General features: G+C 41.8%; 2 protein-coding genes across 4 annotated transcripts in view; one reads left to right on the forward strand and one right to left on the reverse strand.

Moving 5' to 3' along the window:
- cplane1 (ciliogenesis and planar polarity effector 1) overlaps positions 1-22878 on the forward strand; it is a 36436-nt gene that overhangs the window by 1735 nt on the left and 11823 nt on the right. For 2 of the 3 annotated variants that reach the window (XM_080418750.1, XM_080418751.1), the window contains exons 2-30: positions 65-221; positions 802-937; positions 1380-1499; positions 1605-1837; positions 1992-2098; positions 2195-2351; positions 2457-2560; positions 2777-2959; positions 3425-3674; positions 11327-11527; positions 12030-12811; positions 12940-13130; positions 13411-13491; positions 13590-13757; positions 14321-14485; positions 14903-15134; positions 15733-15872; positions 15984-16195; positions 17320-17484; positions 17870-18017; positions 18874-18983; positions 19066-19215; positions 19328-19439; positions 19763-20066; positions 20271-21386; positions 21882-22030; positions 22135-22220; positions 22302-22366; positions 22537-22798. In XM_080418750.1, the coding sequence (XP_080274876.1) occupies positions 141-221; positions 802-937; positions 1380-1499; positions 1605-1837; positions 1992-2098; positions 2195-2351; positions 2457-2560; positions 2777-2959; positions 3425-3674; positions 11327-11527; positions 12030-12811; positions 12940-13130; positions 13411-13491; positions 13590-13757; positions 14321-14485; positions 14903-15134; positions 15733-15872; positions 15984-16195; positions 17320-17484; positions 17870-18017; positions 18874-18983; positions 19066-19215; positions 19328-19439; positions 19763-20066; positions 20271-21386; positions 21882-22030; positions 22135-22220; positions 22302-22366; positions 22537-22798 (6210 nt within the window). In that variant the 5' untranslated portion in view covers positions 65-140. The remainder of the gene's footprint in view (positions 1-64; positions 222-801; positions 938-1379; positions 1500-1604; positions 1838-1991; positions 2099-2194; positions 2352-2456; positions 2561-2776; positions 2960-3424; positions 3675-11326; positions 11528-12029; positions 12812-12939; positions 13131-13410; positions 13492-13589; positions 13758-14320; positions 14486-14902; positions 15135-15732; positions 15873-15983; positions 16196-17319; positions 17485-17869; positions 18018-18873; positions 18984-19065; positions 19216-19327; positions 19440-19762; positions 20067-20270; positions 21387-21881; positions 22031-22134; positions 22221-22301; positions 22367-22536; positions 22799-22878) is intronic. The other variant, XM_080418752.1, reaches the window with a different exon arrangement.
- On the reverse strand, positions 7120-9994 carry LOC308077809 (zinc finger protein RFP-like). The gene is made up of 2 exons (XM_080418753.1): positions 9922-9994; positions 7120-9660 (listed from the first exon to the last, which is right to left on the reverse strand). The coding sequence occupies exon 2, from the start codon at positions 9026-9028 to the stop codon at positions 8033-8035; it is 996 nt and encodes a 331-aa protein (XP_080274879.1). The 5' UTR covers positions 9029-9660; positions 9922-9994; the 3' UTR covers positions 7120-8032.

Below are 22878 nucleotides of genomic sequence, written 5' to 3' on the forward strand. Positions count from 1 at the left end.
GCCGCATGTGGCCCATGTACGGTATAAGTTGTAAAACCTCAGCTAACGTTAGTTTTCCATTTAGCAGGCTGCCCCGCGATGCTGAATGAGCATCCCTGGACTGTGTCATTGATGGACGGGAGTGGTGCTGTTCATGAGAAATGAAGCTGAACCTGGAGGTTGTGTTGTCATCCAGCATCAAAAGGAAGAAACCATGGCCACGATTCTGCTGGCTTGGACTGGTAAATAGACTAAACTGTGATGTGGTAGTACCATTATACTGTTTTGTTAGCTGTCTGCAGTGGTGGAAGAAGTAGCCTAGGCCTACTACTCACTACTCAGATTGTTTCACTTTAAGTAAACGTAGCAATACTACAGTGTAAACATGCTCACAACAAGTAGAAATCCTGCATTCAAAAATTTACTTGAGTAAAAGAACAAAAGTTTTGGCGTCAAATTGTACTTAAAGTACCAAATGCAATGTAATCATATTTAATACACATTTTTGAAGATTTGTCAATTTCTTTAGAACGTAGCCGAGCATGTAGATCGGCAAATAGTTGAAGTATAGAATAGAAGTAGAAGTACAATATTTGCCTCTGAGATATAGAGGAGTAGCAGCAATTTAAAAACTCAAGTAAAGTAAAAGTACCACAAAGTTGTACTTAAGGACAGTACTTGAGTAAATGTACTTAGTTGATTTCCACCACTGGCTTTCTGTTGATGACAGCTGATTTATACATTGTACGACAAAGTATAATTCAGGCTTAACCCTCCTTGCTACTTGTTGAGAGCATGTTATGTATGGATTTCAATGTCCAGGAGAAGGAGTCTGTTTTCCTGCTGGATGACAAGCGCATCAGCGAGATCAACATGGTGACTGGCCGCACCAAGAGGAAGACTCCTAAACTCTACCCCTTGCTGACCAATATGGTGACAATGTCTGCATCTCAGAATGGTGGGTTTGAACTTATGTAGGGCTGCAACTATCGATATTTTCTTAAAGATTATTCTATCGATTACTTTTTCAATGAAGCGAATAATCAAGAAGTGCATTACATTTTTTTTTGTAAATTGTTTTACATAATGAATCGATTAACCACTTAAGCCCCATTTTATACTTAGTCGCAGTATCATGCAAAAAGACAGAAAATAGCTTATCTACAAGTTCACAAAGCGGCACATCGCGTTGTCAATATTTTGAGATTTGTTTTTCAAAACCTTTTGCCTATAAACAAGCCCAAAATAGGCATTTATTAATTATCAATTACTTTGTTAATAATCGATTATTATTTGTATAATCAATTACATTGATTAGTTCGACTAACTGTTGTTCCCCTAAACTTATGCAAGTAAATTATTGCCAATGAGATCATGCCACTAGCTCTTTTGTCCCCCAGGAGTATGGCTTGCTGGACTGTTAGTCTCTGGAGAGCTGTTTCTCTGGAACAGGGATAAAGATTCCTTAAAGATGACTGCAGCAGCCCCTAAAGTAGCTCAGCTGGTTACTGATGCTCAAGGTTTGTATAATTCAACTGCCTGATGTGAACCTAACATGTGTTTTAACCTTGGGACAGTTCTAGTCAACTCAAATCTCAAATCCTTTAATATGTGTGTTGTCACAGGGAATGGCACGAGTCTATCTCTCCAGGTGTCAGCGGATGGGATGCGTGTGCTCCTTGTATCTCTAACAGGGCAGGTGTGTCTGTGGGAGGCTGCAGATATCAGGGACTTGACAGCGGTACGAGATGGCACTGCAAGAGGAAATTGGACTCGTATACAGCCCCTGGAAGATACTGTTCTACCTTCATCACAAGACAAAGAAGCATCGCAACACTGCATCTTTGTCAAGTCAGAGGTCAACATAATTTAATTTAAATATTAGTAAATATATTTGCATCGGGCCGCCTGTTTGTGCCATTGTATAGTTTAAATAAATTACTCTTTTTCCACTATTGTTCAATTTGATTGATATGCTCATGTATGTATCTCCCCCAAAATGCTCAAAACAGGCCATAGGTGATGTCTGCTTGTCAGTGTTTGCTTTCACATCTGAGGAGAAACTAATTATCACCTTCCTGAAAATTCAGTGGATGGAAGGCCATGTGAACCGAGTTAGGTGAGACCTGACATAAAAAAGAAAAAAGTTTTATTGTAAAGTAATTATGAGGAAAATATCAACTGTGCTTTAAACTTGGTTTATTTCTTACTCTAGTTCTGTGGGATACAGTGTAAGATGGATCAACAAGACATATCTCATGTCTGGTCTCTCTCCGCCCTGTCGTCCAGTGAAGTCCAGAGGGGCATTGTTGCCAGCTTTTTCCCCCGATGGCCTGCTATTAGCCATTGCCCTGAACCAGAGAGATCCCAGAGTGAGCATCTAGTCTCCCATGTTTTGCTTATTTTCTTCTTCTGTCCATTTATGGCTGTGGCACCACTCTCTGAAAATGTGAATTCCTTTTTCTTTTTTTTTACAGACTACACAGGTTCTCTTTGTCAGCACACAGAATTTTGTCTCAGTGTCCAGTGGACTTGGGGGATGTGGCAGCAAGAAACTAGAAATCCCATCAAAATATGTGAGGTAGAGTGTAACTGAAATATACACAATTATATTATCTCACCGTATCTCATTTGAGTAAACTACATGCGTGTTGTTGAATTTGTGTGGCCAGATTGCCACTTAGATTTGGTAACTTCTAAAAACACCAGTTCACATCTCTATTAAATAAATGTTTGGAGTTTATTAGTCTTTGCTGGAGAAACTTTACTTTGTGAATTCATTTTTTCTGTGTCCTAGGTCTTACTGGGTGGGTAGTGTGAGCTGGGCTCCAGGTGGGCTTTTCCTGGCCTGTGTTCTAAAGAGAGGCTCCCTTCTTATGTTGGCTCGTCTTGGGGCTCTTCTGTCTCTATCCACATCTGGCTGCAATGTGGACTTTGGTCCTGCACACTTCCTACCTCTGCACCCTCTGGTCACCTACAGGTAATACACTTTACGTCGCTTCAATAACCCATTAAGGCCGGGAACGTATATCTGTGTCATTTTAGATTTATTTGGCTATTCAAAAATAGCAGATATACAAGCTCATAGCGCCATGAGCTTGTAAATCTGCTATAAAAAATTAAATAAAAACATTTTAGCAAATCTTCAAATATATTTTAAAGCGAACATTTGTAACTCAAATCTTTGCTTCTGGGGATTCTACAAATGTCTTATAAATCCTAACAGTTTTTTGAAAAAACGTATGTTGTTATAAACAGTGGTTCTCAAACTTCTTTTTATTCACTTTCTACCTACTTTGTCCCTACATCATTATAGGTGAAAATGTTAAACATTTTTCAAAAATAGTTAAAATAGGAGATCTAGAAGTATTTTCGCTACAACAAAGTATACAGAGCTTAAGTAGTTACCTTCCAATTTTGTACCAACTACCCCTTCTCCTTTTAGGCCACCAATGTCTGCAGGGAAAAGAGATGCTTCTCTGTCAAGCTCCAGTTTGTCTGCACGGGATATCCTGAGGCAGCGCTATTCTGTGACCTGGCATCCACGCATGTTCTACGTCATTGTGTCCGACGGCTACATGGCTACAGTTCTGAGGGTGCCAGAGAGGCCCACCCCTGCCCTCCTTATTAAAGACCTGCTACAAGACACTTGCCAAGGCCTGGAGAAGACTAGACGAATGTTGGAGAGTTCACAGGTGAGAAACGCTGAAGGGGTCCGCACCATCTTAATTTAAAAAAAAAGAAAAGAAAAGTGGACTGTTGAACTGATTCCGTGGTACTTTCAGAATACTTTTCTTTTTTTGCCTCCATCCACTAACTTGCATTAAGCTGAATGAAAGAACGAGGGTAAATTACAAGTAGTACAATATCGTCATCATATTACAGTAATCTTACATATTTTCCGCAGTTCTCCTGTTATGATGCGCTATCGTATTACAATGCTCCTACTACGCATCGCAGCACAATCACACCCTATACTCAAACTGAACTGCCAGTTCTAATTCAAACAAAAACCTCAGTGACATCATAAAGACGCGTGTTTGAAACCGAGACCTGTTTTGTTGGTCATCAAATCCTATAGTCCCATTGAGGTGAAGTGTGCTTGGCGAGCGGGAGAGATGCTGCCAGGGGCTCAGAACCTGACCAGCTACTACATGTGTGTCAAACACAATGGACGACTCCTGTAGTAACACAATCACAATCTCTCCCTGTTTCTCTAACTGCTAGTCTAGCACACGCATGCACGCTCGCACGCACACACACACACACACACACACACACACACACACACACACACACACACACACACACACACACGTATAGACGGGTTAGACTGGGCCTATACTATTATAGCAAACCAAAACACACTAAAATTAACAATTCTTACTTTTTACAATGATTATGTCTGCAACTGCAAGGAGATCATGCATTCACCCGTGTGTGTCTGTCTGTCTGTCTGTCTGTCTGTCAGCAGCCAATCTTGCAAACTATAGGCAGATCAGCATCATTTCTTGTGCACGCTGACAGCAGACCGAGGACCTCAAATGCTTTTCAATTCCCTCAATAATAATCGCAGAGCAATCGTCCCTCCAGACTATGGACTGGCACTAGCCAATTGCTGAACTGGCCAATCGCAACGACGGCAGCACGAGTCAACATTAGATTGTACTGCCACGCTTCAGATATAGCTGTGTACATCTCATCCTACAGTACATGCCATGTGGTTCAGTTTCATGTACAATTTACTGTTTACTTGTTTAGCCGTAATGTCAATGACATTACATTACAGAGCGTACACATGTCCTCTTGTGAAGGACTTACTACTGTATAAAGTGAGTGTGGAGCAGTGATTACATACATTTCAAAGCGCAACCTTTGATTGACAGAAAGCGGGGCAGAAATAATGCACGTTCAATGCCTGGAGTGCATACATAGACGTAAATGTGTTTATAGTCTATACGTGTGTCCATGTAAACTGTGTGTGTGTGTGTGTGTGTGTGTGTGTGTGTGTGTGTGTGTGTGTGTGTGTGTGTGTGTGTGTGTGTGTGTGTGTGTGTGTGTGTGTGTGTGTGTGTGTGTGTGTGTGTGTGTGTGTGTGTGTGTGTGTGTGTGTGTGTGTGTGTGTGTGTGTGTGTGTGTGTGTGTGTGTGTGTGTGTGTGTGTGTGTGTGTGTTGTACGTTCATGTGCCAGACTGCTGTGTGTGAATGTTTATGTATGCAATGCATAATGCACATAATCTTTTTATGTAACTAACTACTATTTCACCTGTAGCCTACAATTCACCTGCATGAACACCACACTCCTAAAAACTCTGTCAGGCGCTATACTGTACACGCTCTTTCTCTAACATAGTGTGTGTGTGACAAAAGAAATTGTCACGGAGGACCTTCCGACGACAGTGTTGCATATACCTCTGAAACATTAAGGGTTGCAGATGCTTCATAAAATGTTACATACTCTTGATTGAAGATGCACAAGACTGCATCCACTTTCTTGTTTACGTTTTGTGACAACGCTGTCATGTCGATGAGTCACAGACAGTATGAATGCTCCAATCCCAGAACGTTGAGAGAAAAATTATGCGATGTGTCAATCGACACTCGCTCAAAGCATAAATTGGCCTTTAACTAAGAACATACAACGTCTGCATCAAATGACTGATGTGCATACTACAAAGCAGACGGGGTGGGGGGGTACACTAGCGCAGTGGTTCTCAAACTTTAAAATGTATCAAACACTTACACGTGTCTTGGGATGACAAAGCTTCTCCTCAGGAAGGTTTTACTATGAGGTTCAGGTTAAAGGGAAGAATCACTGGAGTGTAGGAGTGGCCAGAGAGTCCATCAACAGGAAACGACCAAACACACAGAGTCCCAACAACGGTTACTGGTCTATAGTTTTGAGGAATGGAAATGAGTACAAGGCTCTTACAGACCCTCCTGTCCTCCTCCCTGTAACAGAGGAGGTCCAGAAAGTGGGAGTGTTTGTGGATTATGAGGAGGGTCTGGTCTCCTTTTATGATGTGGAGACCAGAGTTCATCTGTATTCTTTCACTGGCTGCACCTTCACTGACAAACTCTATCCAATCCTTATTCCATGTTTAAACGAAGGTGGTATAAACTCTGCTCCTCTGATCATCTCTCCTGTCAGTCACACAGATTAGACTAATATACTCCTCAATCAGTTTTCAATGAAGACAACATGTGTATACTGAAGGTTTAATTAAACTGTCATTTCAAATCAAGCCATTTAACTGAACCTAACAGATGCATTTTATTGAAAAACAAGACATAACGTTTTCATTTGTGATGTATAACTACAGACTAATTATGGTAAATTAATTATCCATTGAAACGTGTTTATATTAACCACTGAAACCCTAGTTTTACTTATAAAATAGCAGATCCACAAGCTCGCAACATGTCGCATCGTGACACGTTGTGAGCTTGTAGATATGCTATTTTCTGAAGACAAAACTAATGTGATTATTTTTTCTTCTTTTTTTTACATTTTTGAAAACATTTTTTTGCTTATAATGACAATAGAAACGCCAGGGTTAAAGTGGTTAAAATGTATTTTCTGTCTGTAAGACATTTATTTCTTGGTACAATGACTGTATATTTTATTTTATGCCAACTTATTTGTTAATTCATGTGCAGGAATACATCTAACAGGAATAACAATATTTTATTTTCAGTCTTGTACTTTAATGTAATTACTGTAGAAGAGTTGCAATGATTCTTATGTTAATGATTGCTTATTTTATGAAGCTGCATGTTATCAATTATAGAAGATGAAAATGTGATTCCTTAATAGAAATCACTATTGTAATTATGTGCAAATGCCTATGAACTGCTTGAATTGTACACACTTTGTTGTGAAAGAATAAGTAAACTTGCATTTGGCCACGGACTATATTTGGAATGGGTATACGCCAGCATGTATTAAAGTTATTAACAAGTGAGTAAAATGTATGATCTGCCATAACGTGTATGACCATCACATTACTTTTTCCAGTATAAGTAATATAACAACATACTATATCGTGTTGGGGCACAAGCTGGGGTATTTGAAAATAGCAGATCTACAAGCTCACAGCTTGTAGATCTGCTATTTTACCTTGCAGGTAACGAATAGACATACAATTTCTCTTTTGGGTCTCGAGCCAAAATGTTTTGGAACCACTGCTTCAGACCAGATGTTTATAAGAAGATAAAAGTTCTACATTTACATACAACACTCTAATAAAAAAAAAGAATTGAATGACATTCATTAAAGTTTATTTATTTTTGCACTTCAAAGTGTGTACAATTCAAGCAGTTCACAGGCATTTGCACATAATCATAATTAGTGATTTCTATTAAATAATCACATTTTCCTTTTCTATAATTAATAACATGCAGCTTCATAAAAGAACCAATTATTAACATCAGAATCATTGCATTCCTATTTTCAATTAACTCTTCTACAGTAAATACATTAAAGTACAAGACTGGCAATAAAATATTGTTGTTAGATATATTCCTGCACATTAATTAACTAAAATGTTGACTTGAATTGAATAAAATAAAATAAAATAAAATATACAATTAAGTCATTTTACCAATAAATAAATGTAGACCTGATTTCAACAGTCTTACTGACAGGAAATACATTTTAACCACTTTAACCCTGGCGTTTCTATTTTGGCCATGTCAGCAAAACCTCTAATTTACCAAATTGGGGGAAAAAAATAACCACTTTTTTGGTTCCGAAAATAGCATATCTACAAGCTCACAACGTGTCATGATGCAAAATGTTGCACTATTTTTGAGTAGCTGAAGTATAAACTAGGGTTTCAGTTGTTAATATAAACACACATTTCAATGGAGAACTAATTTACCATAATTAGTATGTAGTTATACATCACAAATGCAAAATGAATGTCTTGTTTTTCGTTAGAATGCATCTGGTGCAACAGTTAAATGGCTTGTTTGAAATTACAGTTAAATTAACCCTTCAGTATACACATTTGTTGTCTTCATTGAAAACTGCACCGAGGATTAAATTAGTCTAATCTGTGTGATTGACAGGAGAGATGATCAGAGGAGTAGAGCTGATGACACATGGATTAAGGAATGGATAGAGTTTGTCAGTGAAGATGCAGCCAGTGAAAGAGTAGAGATGAACTCTGGTCTCCACATCATAAAAGGAGACCAGACCCTCCTCATAATCCACAAACACTCCCAATGTCTGGACCTTCTGTTTTACAGAGATGAGGACAGGACGGTCAGCAAGAGCCGTGTACTCATTTCCATTCCACAACCCTATAGCCCAGCAACCGCTGTTGGGACTCATATCGATTGGTTGTTTCCTGTTGATGGACTCTCTGGCCACTCCTACACTCCAGTGAGTCTTCCCTTTAAGCTGAACCTCATAGTAAAACCTTCCTGAGGAGAAGCTTTGTTTTCCTAAGACACGTGTACGTTCAGAGAATCTCTCTTTGTTGTTTGGGAGATTCTTCTTTACAGTTCCACGACTCACTTGTTTTCCATCCTCAGACAGGATGAGTTCACAGTGTGCTGTATCAGGGTCCAGAGTCACATCCACTGCATAATGCTGGATCCTCCTCAGCTCAGCGTCACATAGCTTCTTCCCCATCTCTTGACTGAGTGTCTTCAGAGCTGTCCTCACAGTCCCCACAAATGAAGACTGATGGACATTGACCTTTGTCCAGTCCTTGGTGGGTGGAGGAGTGTTGATGGATGGGAAGTTCTGGAGGAAGTGGTGGTGGTCTTCAGTGTATGAGAGCTGCTTCAGCTCAGAGCTTCTCTTCTTTAACTCAGTGATTTCTTGTTGCAGATCTTTGATGAAGCCTTCAGCCTGTTTCTCTGTTGTTTTCTGCTTTTCTTCAATCACATTAATGAGCTCAGCCTGGCTTCTCTGAATACAGCTGATCAGAGCAGTGAAGACCTGCACACTGTGTGCTATCTCTCTGTCTGCATCTTTCTTACTGAGTTCTACTGAGTGTGTGACCTCCTGAATCTTCACTAGTCTCTCCTGGATCATCTGCTGAACTACAACCTCGTCTTTCCCAGCTCAGGCTTCTTTCCTTCATATGCCTCTTTCAGAGATACAATTTGATGAAACTTGTGGTCTGACTTCGTGCAGATCTGACAAACACACATGTGGTCAGTCTTACAGAACAGCTCCAGAGGTTTGTCATGTTTCTTACACATAAAGTCTTCCAGGTTTTTTACAGGGTTGATTAGTTCGTGTCGTTTTAAAGCTGCAAGTCTCTGATGAGGCTCCAGGTGAGTCTCACAGTAGGAGATCAGACACACCAGGCAGGACTTCAAGGCTTTGAGCTTGGTCTCAGTACAGACGTCACAGGAGACTTCATCTGGTTCAGCAGGTTCTTGGTTTGTGCTGGAAGTTTTGTTCAGCTGCTTGGATTTCCTGAACTGATCAGCCATCTCAGAAATGAAAGTGTTGACAAGGACGCCTGGTCTCTTACAGAAGATTGTTTGACATAGTGGACATTGGCACACATCACTAGTGTCCCAGTAATGTGTGATGCAGGTTTTGCAGTAGTTGTGTCCACATGGAGTGGTGACTGGATCAGTGAACACATCCAGACAGATAGAACACAGGAACTGCTCTTCAGACAGGAGAATGCTGGCAGAGGCCATGTCTACACACTGAAAATAAATAAAAACAATAATAACCTCTCACATCATTAGTTAGTTAATAGTTATGAATCTGATCGGGAATAGAGCACAGCAATCATGTTCACAACGATATACTACAGGCTACTGTACTTCCTGTAAACCATACTAACTGAAACATTAAACTGGGACATTTCAAGGAATATTATAATAGGGGAAGATCATGTCTGGATAAAGTTACAACTTAATTCTCAGTTTCTGAATAATTATTACGTCCTTATCTGCTGTACGCACCTTTTCACTGTTTGTAAAAGTCGTGTTGAATGAATGTGTTGTAGAGCTTGTTGTGTGGCTGTCTCAGTTTCACTGTTTAACTTTCATTTCACTAGATTTGCGTCACTGAGAAACTCCTCCTTGTACTGTAGTTGTTAACCCTTCACATCCTCCACTCCTCTCTGTCCTTCATCTCTTTCTCATTCCATCCCTCTCTTTCTCTCATCTTCTTGATTTCTACCACATTAGGAAGAGAGGGAAATCTTTTCATTTCAGGGTGGTCATATCTTAATGGGTAGAGTGTAAACGGCCCATTAGACTTAAACGTCAATTCATTGAAACACTTCATTCAGACAAGTAGAAGAACAGTGGAATTTCAGACACTTATCCTATGTTGTTTATTAAATCATATATACCGTCTACTCACCTGTCCTTAAGTCTTCTCTGTTAATAATAAAATCCTGTTGATGTCAGGTCTTTATAGACAATATGATCTCAGCTGTCACACTGCTGTGGCTGTATTTTACTTGTGGGTGTGATACATGGCTGAGATGTCAGTCAGCATTGCTTCACTCCTTGTAAAAGTTAATTATTCACTGGACTCATTTTCATGCTGTGAGCAGGTTCAATGGTGCAGAATAAAATACAATAAATATCATTACATGTATAATCCATTTTTATTTAATTATTGTCCATGAGGTGGATAGAATATTGGCCACGGACTCCCATAATCCAGGACTCCCATAATCCAGAGTGTACAAATAGAACTAAATTAGAGACCTGCAAGTGGTTCCCAACTATAAATCATTTAGCTGAACCCCCTCGGGCCCCACTTTGAGAACCTGTTAGCATGTTTTCACACTTACTGTACACAGATATGTTGCTCAGGTATGGCCAATTCAAAATGGCGCGACAAAAAAGTTTGAAGGTGACAATGTTTTTAACAGATGGGCAACATGGGAGAGGCTTGCATACTTGAACAGCTTTATACTTCTGCCATCATCAATGCCCCCCAGATGTTCCACTCACTTCAAGAGAATGACAAAATAGAAAGCTTTCATACTTGTAATAACTCCATTTGGTATACTAAATTAGTTGGGAGTATCATTTATGGAAATGTCAAGTTTTCGAACATGATTTAACGAGTCCATGTGTAACGCCAGAGATTCTAATCTGTGTTTTCCGCCCAGGAAGGGACACTAAAGTCAAGAAGCAAAACCCTATTGTAATTTATAAACTTGAAACTTCACTCATGCAACTATTCTACCGTGATTTCATTCTTTTTTTTTACCTTACCTTAATGTGTCATTGATGCTTCACAACCCATATTTTGATCCTCACAAGCTTAAAGATAATCCTACTGCGAGAAAACAGTTTTTGAAGGGATGACTGTATTGACTATTCTCTTTCCTCATAATCTCCTTAGATTCACGCAAAGGCCTGGTTGGAGTCTATGAGTTGTTTGAACCCCGTTAGCAGCTTGGAGGAGCTGAGACCCATGGATCCATCTAGGGCCAACGTGACGGTCACTGACTCTCCACCAGCTACTGCTGGCTCCACTCTTCCCATTTTCCTACAAGACCAGGGAATCATGGGGGACACCGCTGAGCTTCTTCACAAAGTACAGGTGTGTCTGGTTCTCAATGTCTGCTAATACAGTGGTTCTCAACCTTTTCAGGGCGCAAACCCCCAAAATAATAATATATTATATAATATTTGAATATATTTAACCCCCACCCTGACAAGCCCTTTAAATTGTAGGAGTTGAGGCATTACATTTAGTTTTACCCGGTTCCACAGGTAAATATCGTGAAAATAGCTGATCTACAAGCTCACAAGCGTTGTGAGCTTGTAGATCAGCAATTCTTAATTTTTTCTTATATTATTTGACAATTTGGCCAATGTCTGACCAGTTTTAGTTTGTTGATTATTTTTGATGCAGTTATCTTAAAAGTCCTTAAATTGTCACTTTACTGTCATCTGGGGACCCCCCCTCCCCCCTAAAATGATGTGGTCCCGACCCACAGGTCAAGAACCACTGTGCTAATACATCATATGTGATGGATCTTTTTTATTTACGTCGATGTCTCTAATCTGTATCATTTGTCAATCATGTGTCATCTTGCTAGGCATTATTTGAGGACGATTCTGATTTAGACGGACTACCTGCTGGTTCTCATATGGAGGAAGGTGGCCGTCTGGAGTTCGCCTCAATGTTTGACACCCTCCATGCCATGTCAGACTCCCAGGCTGGTCCTGGAGCCATCCCTGAGAATCACTCGGACTATGTTCATTCAGAAATTCTCAGTGAACTTGATCGCGTTCAGGGTAGTCTGCTAAAAGCATGGGCTCTAGGTGTATCTTTAGGAGGCACTGTGGAACACAGGGAACGTCTCATGAGGTACACGCTTCGCTGTATGATACGACTGGCTGCTTCCCTCCGATTGATCCCCGCCTCCTTGGCCCACGGTGGAAAAAAGAACATCTCTTTTTATTCTCGCCTCCTCAGTCTACTCAGGAACATTCTGTCTTTTCTTCCCTGGGATGCCACTCGTGCAGAAGGGTGGGGTTGCATGGGCTTAATGGTAGAGCTCAGCCAACATTTGTTGCGCGTGCTGCTGTCTCCTCCCCCTGAATCCTACCAGAGGGGCCAGCCTAGCTGTCAAATATCCTCTCAGAGCCTACACACAGCCCTACTTATACTGCAGACGGTGTCTGACAGTCTTGACCAGACCTACAGTCTAGGGCTGAGAACTGGCTGGGCCGTCACTCAGGAAAAATCGGTCCCCCGGCCACCAAAGTCCTGGTCGTCAGACGGCTACCATGTGCCTCTGCTTCAGGATGAGCAGGAAGGGATACCAAACACGATGCAGCAGGCACTACTCCCTGTCCCCCAGCGACCATCCAGCAGGTAGAGACATTTTCTCAACTATCATACTGTCCTTTTTCTGTCCATTTCCTCTCTCTCTTTATGCCAGTGTTAGCAGAAGTTTCTTATGTGTGGTGACTGGGAATGATCCTCTTTTCTTTTTTGCGTAGATTGTTGGGAGTGTGGCAGTGGCTTTACAGGGCTACCAGGCAGTACATGGAGGACCTTAAAGGCGTCAGAGATTGCGATGGCTGGGATGAGGAAGAGGACCAGGTGTCTATGATCCTGGGACAAATTCAGACAGCCATTCAGAGTACAGGAGAGCGGCTTGACGAGGGCCCTGCGCTGCTGGGTTATTCAGGTGTGATACAAGTGTACAATGAATCTGTTTAAAGCAGTGGTTCTCAAACCTTTTAATTTCAAGGACCCTAATAATAAGAGTGTAAACATGGACTGTAAGTACACTCTTAGAGTAAGAAGACTGTAAGGGTCCATTTAGAACCCCCTCAAGGAACCCTAGGGTCCCTGGATCCCACTTTGAGAACCACTGGTCTAAAGCACCTACGATTAGGGGGTGTTGTTGGTTGTCTGTCATTGCTCAAAACCAGTTGATTTCATGTCTTGTACCCCCCCCCACCCAGGAGAACAACACTTCCTGTTTGGCTTCTACTCGCAGAGTACCGATGCATGGAGGTCAGGAATATTAACGGAGACAAAGAGAAGTGAGAAACATGGCTTTGTCTTTATAGGTTATTCATGAATTGTACACTTTTCACACAGAGTAGAATGGAATATGAGTCATGAGTTTTCTCTTTGTCAGATTGTAATCGCAGGGAGTTCAACGAGACACGGCTGTGCCTGGCCCTTCTCTATGGGCTGTTGTTCCAGTACCGGTTGAGAGAAGCCCAGGCGCTAGGTGACCACATGGCTCGCCTGATACTGTACAGTGATGGACATCAGAACCAGGACTACATTACCTCTGCAACAGGTCTGTTTGGCTCAACAATACAATTAGCTGTAATTCTCATTTGAAGCTGCAATATGGAACTTATTTGAATACATTTATTTTTAACCAATCTGTATGCTAGGGCAATAATATAACTAGCACATCTGCAGTGGTTGGAGGTGGACACCCTCTACTGAGAATATTTTAACCTGGTGTCAGGCAGGACACCTACTTGGTTGATAAGGAGTACTGTCTGAAGTTCATATGTATGCCCAATGTATCCCATGCCCAAGCAAGGATTTCCTCTTGGAAGACTGATAGAAATTTGGTAATTCATGCAGGATTCTAACTCCACCCCCATATTTAACAATGCAAAACGAAAAGAAAGGACAAAAAAATCTAAACAACAACACTACACACACATATATATTATTATATATATATATATATATATATATATATATATATATATATATATATATATATATATATATATATATATGTGTATATATATGTATATATATGTATATACATACCTATTCTATTTTACAAGTGTGATTGTGAGAAGTTTTATTTTTGTGCTCCGTCTTTGCATCCTGTGGCAGACACTCCTCCTGGCTTCTGGATACCAAAGGAAATCCACAGTGAGGCAGCGTATGCAGTGGTTCAAACTCTGGGGAGGTTCATGGCCTCATACTTTACCAACCAACCCCTCTACATCCTGCCTCCACACAGTGTAGAGGTCCTACCCCCTCTACACGTGCCACATGGTGATGCACCTTCATCTTTTGCTAATGCATATAGTATATACCTGTCTGCTACGTGTCTGGTGGCTAGGGGTGTAACTGGCGATTACTTTTCTGATTAATCGAATAATCGAGAAGCACATGTGTTCTTTTTAAGAATTGATTTTATTTTCTATATATCAACAAACCTATATGAAACAATTCTAATAGATTTATTTCGATTTTTAAGTGGTCTGATTAACCACTTAATCCCTATTGTATTGTTTGTCATATAACAGTGTCGTGCAAAAATACAGAAAATAGCCTGTCTACAAGCTCACAGTGCATTGTGAGCTTGTGCATTTGCCATTTTCAGTGTTTTCGAAAATGTTGTTTATCTTTTCCTAAAATCGACTGTTGCACCCCTACTGGTTGGTAATGTGTTTGTTTATCTTTTCCCAGCCGTGGGAGTTGGGCGCTTGGTGCCCCTGTGTCAGGAAAAGGTGTCCGGGGCAGTGCGTGGGCAGCAGCTGTCAGCAGTGTGGACAGTAGAGTATGCCCTGGATCTCCTACTACTGGGTGGACTTCTGCCTGAGGCTGTGTGGCTGGCTCATGTTCTTGGGGACTGGAAGACTGCAGCTTCTCTTGGCCTGGCCTATACCCGTTACAGCACTGAGCACTACGACTTCACTCGGTCAGTGGGGGCATACTGTTGTTATACCTTGTATGTCCAAAACTGATACATATTACTTCAGAAAATGGAAAAAATAACCAGTATTCTAGTGTACCTTGTTGTTTATTGACTAGAGTTCATTCATACTCTGCTTATTTCGATCTGGAGCGTCTCCTAAATGCCTAAATTGTAATCGTTCCAATGGATCTGATGTAGTTATAATTCAGTCACAAGCTCTTATTAATACTTTTCATTTGTTAAATATTTATAAAACCCACAGGCAGACATAATCACTTTTAACCAGGCGTCCCTATTTTGGCTTTTGGGCCTATCATTACATTCAAAACGTTGTCACATTGTCAGCTTATAGATTGACTATTTTCACTACTTTTGTGTCTAAAATAGTATAAAAGTGTAAATTAGGGAATTAATTTAAAACATGAATTATGGAGATACAAGGTTTGTGTCCAACAGCGACAGTATGCTCCTGGTGAGTGCGAGGACATGGGTTCGAATGTAACCCTCTTTCTCTGTCCTTGGTTTCCTGTCTCTCTGCATTGACATATCTGAAATAAAAAGCATGTATGTGTTTATGGTTGCTGTGTGCCTCTTGTTTCAGACATAGGCTGCGAGAACTCCATCTTACAACTGTCTTGGAACCAGGGCGCATCTTCCAAGCTCAGCTAGAGTCTCTGCTTGGTAGAAAAACTGGCTCACAAGAACCTAAAGAAGATAATAATGACTATAAGAGCTTCACAGGTTTGTGAACCATGGCAATATCAAGCACAATATTTTGCTGTGCATAACACAGAAAGTCCTATTATTTGAACCTTTTTGTATGTCTTTTTTTTATTCTTACATTTCAACTAGACTCGTTGGAAGGAGAAGAATTATTACAGGTTTCGGTACAGGAGATTCTGAAAGCTTCAGTTATGGCTGGAGCAGATGTCATGTCTGAACCCCTGACTGCCTTGTTGGAATCTGCTAAAGACCTGTCCTCCAGCTTGCCTGCTCTAGTGCCCAGTGGACTGTACCTACCTGCGCCGCCTCTCTACTGTCCGCAGCCTGCTCCCAATACACAGGTACATTCAACAGAAGGGTCAGCTACAATGCCATTTCTAATCTTCAGTATCATTTTTGTTGATGATCCTATCCAGAGCGACTTAGTGCAAAATCACAGTAAATGGCATGAACCCTAGTCAACAAACGAGTATAGATAGTCACGTGTGACTATCTATACTCGTTGACGTTTGTTGACTCTGAATTATGTAGTTTTTTAAAGCACAATGTAGTGCTTTAAAAAAAATATATATATCAGATCACATCTAGCATCTGTCTAAACAACATGCTACATAGAAACAATTATATGTCGTCAAGCAAAACAAAAACTAAATAACAAAATAATGCTGTTACTGTATATGAAGTCCTAATCTCTCAAGAACAGATTCTGCTCTGCGTTGGAATCTGTCGTGAAGGTTCGTCATAACGTGTACACACTGGGCTACAAGTGGGCGTGCCTTCAGATCAGGAAGCAGGCCGCGCTTTACCCAATCAAATGTAGTGGGCGGGATTTACGTGTCCGCCGATCATTCCCCACTCGAAACCAACCGAAACTAATTTAACAATAGCGTCCGCGGAGCAGACAAAACCACGAAAAGATATTCACATTTTAACTTTCTCTTTTATCATAGAAACAAGTGGGCTTATAACCAAAACGATCCATGTTCTCTGGGAGAAGTGGTGTTAGTGTTCCGTGTAGACATATTGTTAGTGGGAATGAAAACATAGTCGCACCACCGGAAGTGAAACGCTGAAGGCAGACCAAAACCCCCGTTTCCTTGTGCACGGGTGCTCCGTCGTCATTGTCCCAGAGCCAAGTGAGATAGTACAAACAGCAGAGGGCGCTGTTTTTCCTTCTCATTTGGCTATGGGTTCTAGTGCTGCACGATTAATCGAAAAAAGATCGTGATCTCGATTCAGACACCTATGCGATCTCGATTTTAAATTTTTTTTTTTTTTTTTTTGCTTAATATTTTTATATTTACAAGAGAATTGTGTGAGAATCGTGAGAATCGTGATCTCAATTCTTATGGAGGAAAATCGTGATTCACATTTGAGCAAGAATCGTGCAGCACTAATGGGTTCCCAGATTGATGAAGTCCTTGTATCAGAAACAAATCTGTGCGTGTCTTTGTTTAATTTTTAGGACCCTGTTGGGACGTTAGGAGAGCTTGCAGAAGTTGCGACCCGTCACAAGTTGTCCGCAGTGCTTCGGAGATTAGTTTTGCTTCTGAGATCTGCCCGTTGCTGTCGTCCTGCAGCCCAGTGGTACATCAGAAATCTCCGTCGCGCCAGACATCTACTGCACAAGGTACATACGTTCCAGGGCAGGATACTAATGTTTGCGGGCCACTGGAGTAAAAAAAACGTGTTTCTTGTGTTGTGTGAAAGTGTAGAGAGAAAGGAATCCTTGAGAGAAGAAATTATAGTTGACTATTGTAAAGCTGCTGTGATACCAATAAATTAGTGTTGGGTAAGGTTTAATCACTGAGGGGTGGTCATTGTTTTTATGGTCCACTCTGTTCTGGTAGTTCTTGGGCTCATACTCTGTAAAATACTGCGTTGATTTGAGTGTTATTTTACACTGACGATTTGAAATCATGTACTGTATATTCTATTTTTAATGTTTTGTTTACACTATGCTATGAAATCCCTATCTCTTCTCAATGGCTACAATTACCTTGGTTTGTTAACAGATCAAGCAGAAATACTCCTATCCCTCTGCTACCGAGGAAGAGGAGCCTTTCCCAGATGGCCTGATGAAGTTCATCAGCCGCAGTGGATTCTTCAAGCAGGGATCCAAAAGAGACGTCCAACTGGATCCTGTCTCTATTCAAACTATTAGTAAGAAGCCATCTATGGCACTGGCTCTCAACGTGGGGTCTGGGGGCCCCCAGGGGTCCATGAGCGGTTTCCAGGGATGCCCAGCTAAATGATTGATAGTTACAAACCAAATGGAACCTTAGGGTCTGTTACCTCTTGAGGATTTTTGTTCCCAGAGATGAAAATCATATCAAATGAGGGTTGTGGCCTAATGCAATCTAAGGGTACTTGAAATTACTGTACTGATCTACAGTACAGTAGAACGTATATGCCTGTCAATGACTGGGTTAGTGTTAATTAATCTTTTGATTATATGTCTGGGGAAATCTAAATTCAATGTACTGTAGGGGTTTGAAGGATGGAGAGAACCAGTGCTAACAAATGAACGTCCACTGTTTTGAAAACCAATCCTGATACGGTCCCAATTTGAAGGACCGCCCTAAAGTCTTTGCATTGGTTCTGTGATGCTGTTATTTTTACAATTTCAGAAATGTTTCCTCGCAGTTTGAGCCCATTCCAGACATATCAGAAGGCGGAGATCTCTGATTGATTGTCTGGCTACGTGAGACTAGTGTTTGATAGCTGATTACATTTTGGAAACAGATCAGAGTAGGCAAATTATTCACATTCAATACGTTCTAAGTCAACCAAACCTCTTAAAACACGTTTCACCCCACATTACTTTTTGAATTCTTTGCTGGTGTTCTAGAAGGCTGGCGAGTATTGTGCACTAAAAGCTATTCAGAGTTTAAGTACAGAGAAATTGTTTACACTGCTTCATCCACTAACAAGTTACATAAAACATTTGATACAGAATTCGAAATGATTCCGATTCGATAAGCAGATTAACTTTTAGCTTTTGTGTTTCCATCACCAGTTTGTTTCAGAGAGCTATGTGGCCTGTGCTGGATGCTTCATGTCAGGGATCAGCTGTCTAATTGTTGCAGGAAGTACCAGGCCGTAAGACATCATCACACACCTATGCAGGTATACCTACCATAAGTGTAGTAAGTGTGTAGGATAGCCTCTGCCTTTTATACCCCCTAGATAACTGTATTTGTTCCCCCAGGTCTCTGGTGATTCTGAGGGGAGACCTTCCTGTGAAGAGGCTCTCCGCTGGGCCTGCCGTTTCATTCCCTTCTCTCGCTTCCTCAATGCTGAGGAGATACTTCAGGACACGCTGCTCAGCCTTGTGTCAGAACTACCTCCCGTCTCAATGGTGAAATTACAATTTCCTGTGTTTACTTACAAACACGCACTGGCATGTTGTTTTGTTGTGTAGAACAGTGTGGCTTTGAAAGAGGACAATCTTTTGGTTCATTCTTTGCTAGGTGGCAGAGAGCCTGGTGCTTGCCTTCCCAGAAGAGGAGGAGTCTGTCAGAGTGCCCCTGAGAGAGAAGTATAGCTCACTTCTGCAGAGACTGAGGCAATGCACTGTCCCAGGTACTGCTACGTCTCTGTACAAATAGGTTGCTCCGAAGCACAGTGCCTTAACTTTATATATCATTCAGAGTGCACCATGCTCTGATTTTTATCCCTACTCTCTGGTTGCATGCAAAAATATTGTATAAATCTTCGCTATTTTTGTGCAACGCTGTTAACAATAGGGCTTAAGTGGTTAATCATTTAATCTATTTAGTTGATTATAAAAAAGCATTTAAAAAATGCTTCTTGAATGTTAGATTAATAGAAAAAGTAATAGATTGAATAATCGATAAGAAAATAATCGATAGTTGCGGCCCTAATGCATTCTCTGTCTTCTTCAGTAGCGGAAAAGGAGGAGGCGGGTGAGATGATGATGATTGTCTTTCAAGACAAACTCAGACAGAGGAGGAAGCACTTAAAGCGTTTAAAGAGACACCTGGCACCTCTTGAAGTTTGCCTGTGGGAGAGAGAGGAGGAAGACAAGGGAGGAGGTTTGGGGACAGCCATGTTGGGGCGGCTCCCTCTAGGGGCCAGTCTGAGTAGCGGCACCCTGACCGATGCTGGTCACCCCTTGGTATACAGTGATGGCGACACAGCTACGTCAGAGGCTCTCTCTCCTGACCTGCCAAGCAGACCCGTGGCCAGGTAACCAAGCTACAATATTAGGCCTTCTTTGGGGTGAAACTATTCATCGATCAACAGCAATCTGTAATTTTAGTAAATATAATGGCATACACTATTTATAATTGCACCAACATTAATTATTTTTAGCAGCTGGCTACATTTGAATTTCAAGGGTGTATTTTGGGGTTCAGATCTTATTCTGTGGACTGTGTTTGTCCATTTCAGGGACAAGAGAGTAAAAGTAAAAGGCAAAGCAGATGCACAGAGAAATGCTGTCAAGAGGCAGAAGGTCATCCAGGAGGAGAGTGAGAGTTGCATGACCCCATGTGAGGGATCTGAAGGGCAGCCTAAGGTGGATCAGGTCTCCCTGCCTGTGGTCGGTACTTGGGAGTTTGAGCTGGAAGATCAGGAATACCTGCGTTACCTGGAGCTCTTCCTCAGCTATGTCCTGGAGAAGGATGATGCTGAGGGAGCAGAGTCAGGCTGTGAACCCCCTCTACTGAATGGCTTCTGCTCCCAGCTAAGGGACAGAGAGCTGCATTCCTTCACCTTCGATGTGCTCACCACTCTTCGTCGCCGTCAGCGGGATGGGCGCCATCCAAGGGGACATGGGGACAGCAATGCAACAGTTTTCAGGGCTGGGCACTGCTATAAGTCAAACGACGTAAGTTCTACTCCTGAGCCACCGCCTTCCACAGTGTGGAGCGAAGCCCCCGTGTCCACAGCCAACCTTTCTGTTGCTTCCCTCCCTGGCCTGCGAGCTGGAAAGCAACAGGGCTTATTTGGGCTCCGACAGCAGGCCAGCAGAGCCACAGATCTGAGCAGTAAGGGAGGTCACCTGGACTTTGTGCCTGGCACTGTTCCACCAGAGCAGTTGACGGAGCGCTTGCTGCTCGACTCCCTAATTTGCGTGGAAGCCCAAGTGGAACTACAACAGGGCCTTGACCCAAGACTGGAGGCTCGGTTCCCTGAGCTGAGCAGGCTGCTGGAGTGGATGGTACGCTGGGCTGACCGGAGGCTGCTACTAGGACACTCCAACAGGAAGAGGGAGAATAAGAAGAGGCCAGGGGATGAAAAAGGAGTAATGATCCGGGTCAAAGCCTCGGCACCGGCTGTCCTCACAGCCCTTAGCTTGATGGAGCGTAGGTACACTGCTGTACTGCCCAGGACGGAGCAACGGGTCCTTGTTCCAGAAAGACAAGGGACTGTGGCCTCAGTGCAACAACACGAGGAGGGCTGGAACCTTGAGAGAGAGAGCAGTGTGGATACAGGCTATCCTGGATCAGCAAACACACCCATTGACGTTCCCGATCAAGATCCACAGCAAGGGGAACTGTCCTTGTGAGTATCTCAGGTTTTTACGCTGTGTGTGTGTGTGTGTGTGTGTGTGTGTGTGTGTGTGTGTGTGTGTGTGTGTGTGTGTGTGTGTGTGTGTGTGTGTGTGTGTGTGTGTGTGTGTGTGTGTGTGTGTGTGTGTGTGTGTGTGTGTGTGTGTGTGTGTGTGTGTGTGTGTGTGTGTCTAGAGCTAATCCCACAAACTGCTGGACTGATCAGCACCAAACTTTGTATTCACACTGCCAGTAGGCCACAGAAGTACCTCCACAAATCTTTTCATATATGTTTTATACTTTTGGACATATTCAACTGTCATTTCATAATGAAAGTCATACTGTACGTCAAAGATGACTGATGTCACAGGCTGGTCACATGCAGTCCTAGATCCACTTTGGAGCCATGCCGTTTCTAAATATGTGGATCCTGAGATCCACATATTTTCCTAGTTATATTTCTGTTACTGTATATAGAATAATCTGATCTTATGTTTTCCTGTACCAGATCTGACTCAGAAGGACCAGAGAGTGGGACGTCAGACTTTACATCACACCATAATGACCAAGAACAAGTGACCTCCAACCATGAGATTAGAGCACCACATTCACAACAGCTGTCTCTGCATGACCTTGACATGACACTCGAAAAAGAGGGTATTATATTTGAACATTGTAGATCAGAAGAGTACCTGAAAAGTCATTTGAGAAAACTTTAAAGAGAGAATATAAAATGACATGTAGATGTTTGTGTATCATAGACAATTGTGGTGCCAGTGAGTCCTTAAGAGCATCGTCCTGTCTTTCTAATGGGGACACCTCTGGACACATCTACTCACATGAGCCGGTCAGTAAACATTAATATTACAGTGGCAACAGTTATTGTCAAAGGAAATGTTAAGGTCTAACTGTTGCTCTTCATTTCTAGGCTTTAACTCTTGGAGAAGTACACTGCTTGCAGAGAGATGAAGACGTTTCCAACACGACTTCTCAGTGAGTTAATACAAATAATATTAGAATATATAGTACTTATTTGAGCTATTTTTATGTAATGGCCCATTGGCTCAAGTGAGTATGCAAACCACAGTTGGTATTGCCGTTAACTTTTCAGGCATATATAAATTCCAAAATTGGAATGGTTGTATTTCTGTCCTTTTCCTCAGAGGTTCCAGCAGGACTGCAAGCTCAGAAGCCGCTCCTCAACTCCATCTTCTCCCTGGAGTGGAGCCTGTGGATGAAACGGTTGTCCCTAGTTCAACTGGAGTTCAGCCTCACAACACACCAGTCGCTCCTTCTCTCCATCGTTCACAGAGCTCCACAGCCAACACTCCCACTGTTGTTACTACTGCTCCAAGTCAGCCCCCACTGGCACAGACAGAGCCTGTGAGACAGCCTTTGAATGACGAGCTGTTCAGAATGGTCCAGGTAGGAACAAGTGCTGAAAGAATAGAAACATTAGGATTAGAGAGGGTTTTTTGTTAGTTTTTCCCTAAATTGACTGTGTT

This window comes from Gymnoscopelus braueri (assembly GCF_963280865.1).
Source record: "Gymnoscopelus braueri genome assembly, chromosome: 22".
Taxonomy (NCBI): Eukaryota; Metazoa; Chordata; class Actinopteri; order Myctophiformes; family Myctophidae; genus Gymnoscopelus; species Gymnoscopelus braueri.